Genomic DNA, 9422 nt, shown 5'->3' with positions numbered 1-9422 from the left:
ATTATAGGTGATCTTTATTTATGATTTTTTAAATATTTTAGTCATAGATGGACACAATACTTTTATTTTATTTTTATGTGGTGCTGAGGATTGAACCCAGTGCCTTCCACATGTGAGGCGAGCACTCTACCACTGAGCTGCAACAGCCCTGATCTGTATTTCTTTCATGTGTGTTTCTGTGTTGCACAGACTGGCTACAATGAACACATAGTCATTCTTTTGTGATCAGATGAAAATAATTGTCACAAAAATAGAATAAATATTTTAACATTTCTTTGAACATTCAGTATAAAACTGGTTCCCAACTCCTCTGCACTGTCATCTGTGTGAAGGAACAAAGAGTATTCTAGAAATCAGTCACCGAACTTGCCAGAGAGCAACTCCACTCTGCATCCCTAGAGACAACCACCAGCTGCTTGGGCTCTTTTATGAATGTGACTATCTTTGAATATAGGGCCTTTAGATTAGATAAGGGTGGGGCTCTAATACAATGGGATTGATATGCTCCCAAGAAGAGATACCAGTTTGTTCTCTCTCTCTCTTCCTCTTCTTCCATCTCCCTCGCTTCCTCCCACCATGAGCATGTACCAAGGAAAGGTCATGTGCAACACTGCAAGAAGGTGACCACCAGCAAGCCAGGAAGGAACTACCTTAGCAGGAACAAAATAGGCTAACACGCTGATCTTGAATTTCTAGCTTCCAAGACTGTGAGAAATAAATGTCTGTTGTTTAAGGCACCCAGGCTGTGATAATTTGTTAAGGAAGCCCAAGCTGATTAATTCATTTTACAGCAATGAATTAATTACCAATACCCAGCAGCCCCCTTCCACCTCGTCACCAAATCTGAAACTGAGTAAAAATTCAGAGGCCAGAAGAATCGAGTTGCCAGGCAAAAGAAGATCTTGCAAAACACACACACACACACACTCTTATCACAACTCTCTTATTGTCACTTTTTACATTGCAAAATGTTTTGTCCATGATGAATCAAAACCTTTCATTTCATCTTTGCATGGACAATGTCAGTTGTGATTGTTGAGTCACTATGTTTCCAAGGACAGAGATCACCATATTTTAGGCCAATTGATGCCAAAGGACTGGTCCCATGGAAAAGTCATTGCTGTCTCCACTCTATCAACTGCTATGTATATCACAGGTTGCAGTCAACAGGAATCACATGCAGTCTCACCCCCAAAGATTTCATAAAGAATGCCTTTATTTATTTATATTAGGTAGTGATGATGAACTTCACATTAGACATCCCCCTCTTTGACTTCTCTATTCTCTGGTAGTCAAAAGACAAAACAATTTTCAACTCCTTTCTGAATTAGGTTTTGCTCACTACTTCCATTGATATCTATTTTGCTATGTAGCCCCCCAAACCTCAAAATAATTTTAGAGGTTAAGTTCAAATTTCTCTTTCATGTGGTTCTAATTCATTTACATGACTTTCAGAAAAGTTCAATTATTCTTTTTAACTTTTAGAATTCAGCCCTTCTCAAGCCACAAATCATCTGACCCAAAGACCTCACTGGCAAGAAAAAAAAATTCAGGGAGCAAGAAATGTGATGTCTGTGGCCATAAAGTGGTCTTTGTTACTTAAAAGTGTCATGACACTGGCTCAGTAAGGGTAGAGAAGCAATAGCCATAAGACTCTGCCTAACTGGAGAGACACCAAGCTTCACATTCTTCCTTGGTTTCAAACCATCTGGCATTGCTTCTGCAGCTGCCATACCAGAACTATTGGCAAGCCTCCTGCTTCTCACTGTAGTACCATTTCCAGATGTAATCCTGGCATTCAACTTCCATCTGATCCATGGAACGAGGACCTGAAACAAAATAAACATAGAGTTGGATTTCCTGCTTCAGCATATCAGGAAAAGAACAATGGTGTCAGATCCAGAAATGGATCCTAGCCTTACTGCCAACTGGCTATGTGACCTTGGATCTCTGAGCCTTGCTTTCCTCAACCATAAAAGTAATATTTATTTAAAAACACATCACAAGTATGTTGTTATCACATAACATGTGAAAGATATACTAAAGTTATAGATATTGTTTTGCATAGTACCTGGTATATGGCAGATATACCACAGACAATGTATAAATGAGTGAGTGAAAGTTTTCTAATACTAAGAACTCCTCACTTGCTTCTTTTTCTCATTTTTCAACCATGTCAGTTCCTTGCCTAATCCCAAACCTGTCTGACCTTCAAATGACCTACACAAATCCAGCTTATTTATTATTTATAGTGCTCTAACTCTTACCCAGAAGTTAAGATATTAAAAGAAAAACATGATGGTCGTGGAAAATGAAAAACATGATTGGGAATTAACAAATCACAAGAAGCAAGATCTGATATTCTCTGAATTTTAAATCAGGCACTGATTTTTCCAAGTATGTATCCTCTGCCTTCTAGGGAAAAGATATTTCTTTTGGTACACTTTATATCATATAGAAATTTACTTATCCCAACTTAACACCCCCAAAAAATCCAATCAATAAATGGGCTAAGGAGCTGAACAGACACTTCTCAAAAGAAGACATACAATAGACCAACAAATACATGGTAATTAGATAAATGCAAATCAAAACTACTCTAAGATTTCATCTCACTCTAGTCAGAATGGCAGTTATCAAGAATACAAACAACAATAAATGTTGATGAGGATGTGGAGGAAAAGGCACTCATACACTGCTAGTGGGACTGCAAATCTGTGCAACCAATCTAGAAAGCAGTATAGAGATTCCTTTGAAAAATTGGAATGGAACCACCATTTGATCCAGCTATCCCACTCCTTGATCTATACCAAAAAGAATTAAAATCGGCATAATATAGTGACACAGCACATCAATGTTTATAGCAGCTCAATTCACAATAGCTGAACTGTAGAACCAACCTAGATGCCCTTCAATAGATGAATGGATAAAAAAAAACTGGTATATATACACAACGAAATATTACTCAGGATTAAAAGAGAATAAAATTATGGCATTTTCAGGTAAATGGAGTTGGAGAATATCATGCTAAGTGAAGTAAGCCAATCCCCAAAAACCAAAGGTCAAATGTTCTCTCTGATAAGTAGATGCTGATCCATAATTGTGGGGTGGCGGGGCATGGGAAAAATGGAAGAACTATGACTGAGCAAATGGGAGGGAGGAGGGAGGGGGCATGGGAGCAGGAAAGATGGTGGAATGAAGATGGACATCATTACCCTAGGTACATGTATGACTGCACATATGGTGCAATGCTATATCATGTACAACCAGAGAAATGAAAAGTTGTATTGCATTTGTGTCCAATGAATCAAAATGCATTCTGCTGTCATATACCTAATTAGAATAAATGAATATATAAATTTTAAAAAAGAAATGTTCTTATCCTAGATCAACTAAAGCACAGAATGCTGGCATCCTACAAAAACTTCTTGTAGGTCTTTCAAATATCGCTGAAAAAAGAAGACACTGTCTTCAGGAAGCAGGAGTTAAAATGCACAGGCTGTATTCCTGGAACATACCCACTAATCTCCCATTGGTATGGTCAGTACTGATTAGCCTTCTAGGAAGAACAACGAGATCTGCTGGACTCATAGGGATGAGACACACTCTTAGAGTCTGAGGAATGGATCACAGAACCATCCACTGCCAACAAGCACACTTGAATTTGCCACTGCAGGACCCTGACTCTAGAGGGTAAAAAATATCAAGCTGTGAGGACCCAGGAGAAAGAAGATCATATACCTCTCCAAAAACTTTTTGAAATAAACTGAAAAACACAGCAGTGGTGAACTATGGCCTGTGCTCTTTCCACCATCTTATAGACAGCTGACCGAACAAATCAAGAACTCATTGCAACAGTCCCTTTTCCAATGAGGCTCTGTACCCTTTTTAAAATTTAAAAGACTCACTCATCTTTTTGGCATTGGAAACTACTGGATAGGGACTGCTTTTCCTAGATTAAACATCTGGAGCAACACTGCCCAACCTTCTACAGTGATGAAAATTTTGGAAATGATGGGAAACCTGTCCTGTTCAATACATTAGCCACCAGCACCCTCCCATGTGGATGTGGCTACGGAGTCTTTGAAATATGGCTAATGCAAGCAAGGAATTGAAATTTTATTTAACTTCAAATTATTCAAATTTAAGCAATCACTATGGCCAGTGGTCACCATATTGGTCAGCACAATTAGAAATGAGTCCTCAATCCTTCACACTAATTATTTCTAAGTTATTCTTTAAAGCTTCACTCTTAGTATTCCTTAGAGTTTTAAGTTTTGTTTTACTTATATGGTATGGCATTGGGGGGGCCAATAAGCTTTGCCTTAAGCAATTATTGTTGGCCTCTAATTTTATAATTGACATTATTTCTTACCACAAATATTAACTTTTGCCTTCTTGAATCATGCAGCAGTGGTCACAATTTTATTCAAACATATTGGTGGAATCCAGGAATAAGGGAAAGAAAAAGTGGAAGAAGGGAATTTGGCAGGTATGAATGAAACTAGTTTTGCCTGGGCTTATTCTGTCCCAGTACATATTTCTTACAATATAGCCCTACTCAAAAGGGAAAACCAAAAAATAGATCTGTGTTTTTTGAAGATAACACTGAAATTGAAAACACACAATCGAGATCATTCTGACTTCTGTGAAGAGAGATAACACTGGTTAATCCTCCACAAGTAGGTGCAGGTGCTATGGCAGAATTTGGCTTAAGATACAGGAGCACAAAGGTGGCTAAGAAAACTTAACACTACTTGGGAGCTCAGAAAGGATTATCAGGAGAGGTATAACTTGAGCCTGGTAGTACGAGATGAGTAGGTGTGATCCATGTGGACACTGTGGAGGGGATACAGACAGGCAGGTGAGGGTGAGCAGCAGTCGAGGCTTAGAACAAAACAGAGAGCACAGGGGCAACAGGAGTCATGCAAAGTCTAAAGTGGCATCCAGTAAGGCCCAAAGGGCCAGTGCAGAGTCTAGTCTTGGAGGCCTGTGTGTCTTATCCAGGCACCTAAACTTCATGCTAAAGACAATGGGGAACCATAGAAGAGGAATGGCATGCCCAGATTTTCCTTGGAAAATTTAATCAGGTATTGAGAATGGAGTTGAAAAGAGGGAAAGTGGGAATAAAACAAGACTGTTTAGAGAACCAGAGGTGGGAGCGAAAGGAATGAAGTCGGGTTGTGGCTTTCCATTCCTGGTCCAAGGATGGTGCATTCCAATGAACACAAAGGAGTCTACCTTCGTCCACAAAGGAGAAGAGCAAAATGATGATATTGTCCATAAAGCTGAGAGGGAAGAAGGTTTAAAGAGGAAGGTAGTGGTCAACAGTGGCCAAGTCCCAAGCTGCTTAAGGCAATGAGATCTGAAAGAGCCCGGGGTCCTTCTTGACAGTTCAGACTAGACAAGGGCGAGCTCATTTCTTCAACTGAGGGCAGGAAGGGAGAGTGTACAGAAGGGTGTACAGGAAGCTGCAGGAGGTTGCATTTGGCTCCCTTTTTTCTTTTGAAAAGAAAAGAAAAAGGCAACTGTTGAAGGAAGAGGTGTGGAAGAAGGAGCTTGGGGAGGTGATGAAGGCTTAGGATGGCCTTAGAATACTGGAGGGGGGGCGGGAGAGGGGGGCAAAACTGCCCAAAGCCCAGTGAGGCAGTGGCTGAGATGTACTGGGGACCTTCAAAGCTGTGAATGGGACTGGATTCAGTGGTCATTAACCTCTCCTCCATCTCTTTGACCTTGATTTTGTGGTAAAGAGTTCCTTAGGGGCTGGGGATGTGGCTCAAGCTGTAGCGCGCTCGCCTGGTATGCGTGCGGCCCGGGTTCGATCCTCAGCACCACATACAAACAAAGATGTTGTGTCTGACGATAACTAAAAAATAAATGTTAAAATTCTCTCTCTCTCTCTCTCACTCTCTCTTAAAAAAATATTAAAAAAAAAAAAGAGTTCCTTAGAACAGTGGTTCTCAGTCTCAATTGCTCAGTGGAATCACTGTTAAGTACCACATCCCACCAAAGACTCTGATTGGATTGGTTGGGGTGACTTTTTGAAGATTCACACGTGATTCTGTTACAGGCCAGGCTAGATGGACAATGACCAAACAGACTCCATTTTACCCTGAGACTCCATAACCCCCACCTCTGTACCCATTAATAGTTACCTAGCATAACATACTTGACAACACAAAATAGCAATTCCTATACAATGTAAAATCATTCTCTTTGCTTTCCATTTTTCTTGGGCAATGTACCTTGTCAGAGATTGATTGTCTAGACGTTAGTAACCATTCTCTAACTTGTTTCCAGGCCAGCTAAATAAAGACTAACTGGGACTTGGTGTGTTTTCTGAGCAACTTGCCCCACAACAATTATACTATATAGTCAAGGCTGAAAAGCACTGCTGTTATAAAATCAACTGAGGATATTCTGTACTGAAAACATGATAATCAACAAGTTTCCCTATGCTTAATTTTTAGCCTAAGGAAGGGAATGTTACTGTACCTTCCAAGAGGGCCTATGATTTTGTTGTTTCCTTTGGATGTGTATTTGCTATTTGCTTTGTTTTGGTATCTGAGGATTGACCTAGAGGTGCTTAATTACTAAGCCACATTTCCAGTCCTATATTTTTATAATAAGACAAGGTTTGCTAAGTTGCTTAGGACCTCGCTAAGTTGCTAAGGCTGGTCTTGAACTTGCAATCCTCCGCCTCAGCCTCCTGAGTCATTAGGATTACAGGCATGCGCCACTGCACCCAGCTGCTTTAGATTCTAAGCAGCTATATATCATGGGCATCTTAATAGCTAACTTGTATACTTACTATCTGGCAAACACATATTATCAAGTTTTACTCTCAAAACAACTCTAGGACATAGATACTCCTATAATTCCTGCTTTACAGAACAGAAAACTGAGCCACAGTGAAATTAAATAGTTCCCATAGCCACCCAGCCAAAAGCCCTCAGATGGGGAATCATGTGGGCACATTCAAAACCTCTAAGGAAAGTATATTTACTTTATCTAAGCAGGATCAACCACACCACTCACTAATAAACTCTTTCAGCTGTCTTAGATGACATTCAAAAACATCACAGTCAAGTTCTCCAGTATCTTGTTGATCACATATAAGAAAGAACTTATTATCTGCATAACTACAGACTGCAATTCAAAACTGATGCTACATCTGTTTTAGATGGATCCAAAATGTTCCTTAAGCTTGGTCAGAACACATGGGACATCTGGTCACTTACAAAGCAGCCTGTCTATAAGCAGTAGTTATTCTTCACTTCTCACTTCTGCAATAGATATTTGCATCTCTGCCACGCAGGGCAGACACTTACTTGGTGGGTGTGCCTCCATTACATGCGCTGAAATGGCTTTCTTTCAACTCCAGCTCTACAGCTCAGTGAAATTTAGCCTTTTTCTGTTTACTTAAAGTAATCCCTTTAGCCTGCATACATGAATTTTTGCATTTGTAAGGAAGATGTTATAAAAAGTCAACACTTGCATGCTAACATAATACACAGGGATATTTTAAGAAATAAAGATTGAAAAAAGTGAAGCCAATTCAGGGAGCAAGAAGGTAGCTTGTTTTTTATTGTAGGCAGTGCCTGAATTTATTTCTTTTCTAGTTTCTGGTTGTGCTGGTGTTTCTTGTTCATTTTCTTCAGTGTCAAATTTGTTATTTTCACAATTTTCAAGAGCCTCTAGCTGAGTTATAGATGAGATCATGCCTTTTCTCTTTTCTTCTAGGAAAAAAAAAAAGTCTGTTGCTTCAAGTGCTTCTAAATCATAAGCAAAGCCAGACATGCCAAAGTGGCACTTGGACCCCCTGTACAGAAACAATCCTTGTCAAATTGCACAGCCAGCCACAAGAACTGAGAGGTTCTTGTGTAGCAAATGATGTGGCCATACTCAACAAACTTTGGGTTTGGGCATTTCCTGAGCAATTTCATTGTTGTATTCACTGTTTTCTTAGGTTTATAGACATGTTTGGACAAGCATCAAAATGATGTGGCTAGCATTTTTAATTTCACCTCTGAGACATGGAATTAGATGATGCGATGATATGGTGGAACAGAAATTTTTTTTTTTTTGCTTCCCAACACTCATGTGCTCTTTGAATTTTTTTATGTTGGTCCTCAATCAGTCTTATGACTGAAAGACTGAACATCAGAAAAGAAAAACTAAACTGTATCAGGGCTGTCAAGCCCAGGAGCATCCCAATGTCAGTGGTTTGGGTCAAATCAAGGACTGACTGGTATTGCCTAAGACCTTTCTCTAGGCTAGAGACAGTCTCCTGGTGCAGATGTAGGGGACAACCATAGCTTGGCCTTAAGCCTATCTCTCTTTTTTTTTTTTTTTTTGTACCAGGAATTGAACTCAGGGCGCTTAACCATTGAGCCACATCTCCAGCCCTTTTTATATTTTATTTTGAGACAGGGTCTCACTAAGTTGCTTAGGGCTTCTCTATGTTGCCAACACTGGTTTGAAGCCATGATCTTTCTGCCTCAACCTCCCAAACCATTGCGATGATAGGCATGCGTCACCTTGCCCAGCATTGACCTACCTCTTGACAGGCCTGACTGCTTACAGCAGAGTGTCCCCACGGTTTGGGCGCCTACATTCTTCAGTGATCTCTGGGGGTGGATACTGGTTTGTTCCACCTGAAAGTAAAATTTAAAAAAATAATAAAAATAAAACATAGAATTATATAAACATAAAAAAGAAAATAAATATAAAAAAATTCTCTATCAAAACACAAAATTCCAAAGATAAAATCAAATGAAACATAAAATAAAGTAAAATATAAAGTGGAACAAAATAAAATAGGTATAAAAACAAAAGCAAATAGAACATTTAGAACAAAATAAAATGCATGAAGACATAAAGTCAAAAAGATGTAAGAGGGATTCAAATGAAGCATGAGGCAAATATAAAAGTAAACAGAAATAAAACAATAAAAATAAAATACATAGCAAACAAAATAAAAGCATAGAATGCTTCCAATCTCATAAATAATATAAGATCACAACATAAAAGAATACAATCTAATATAATAAAACATAAAAAATAAGATAAAACGAAATTAAAACAAGATGAGAAAAATGATTCTTTCAGCCTGCTTTTCCCTCAAAGAATCACTAAACCATAAGCCAACTATTAACATTCTCTCCACCACTCCCTACAAAGATAAGGAATCTAAGGTGCAGACAGCAGAGTGGTTCATTGACTTTTCTAGGATCACAGAACTCAACTAATGGCAGAGCTAGGACTAGAACTAATTCATTGATATTTTTTTTTTGCACCTCTCAAATTGGAGAGGCACAAATGCCATGTCTGTACTTCTAAAATGTCCATCAAACTCCCTTTATTCCTTCAGTGATGAAGGAGCTGATGTCCCTTACAGCCCCCAGTGAGACGTCACACTT

The 9422-nt window shown here is 39.0% G+C and overlaps 1 protein-coding gene across 1 annotated transcript in view; it reads right to left on the bottom strand.

Annotated features, from left to right (window-relative positions):
• Window positions 1–1198: 1198 nt before the first annotated feature.
• Window positions 1199–9422, bottom strand: part of LOC101962956 (collagen alpha-4(VI) chain) — an 89332-nt gene continuing 81108 nt past the window's right edge. The window contains exons 35-36 of the mRNA XM_005326997.4: window positions 8561–8657; window positions 1199–1829 (exon numbers count right to left, since the gene is read on the bottom strand). Coding sequence (XP_005327054.1) covers window positions 8581–8657 — 77 coding nt within the window. The 3' untranslated portion in view covers window positions 1199–1829; window positions 8561–8580. The remainder of the gene's footprint in view (window positions 1830–8560; window positions 8658–9422) is intronic.

Source organism: Ictidomys tridecemlineatus, chromosome 3, assembly GCF_052094955.1.
Source record: "Ictidomys tridecemlineatus isolate mIctTri1 chromosome 3, mIctTri1.hap1, whole genome shotgun sequence".
NCBI lineage: Eukaryota > Metazoa > Chordata > Mammalia > Rodentia > Sciuridae > Ictidomys > Ictidomys tridecemlineatus.
This window is presented reverse-complemented; position numbering and strand designations above follow the sequence as displayed.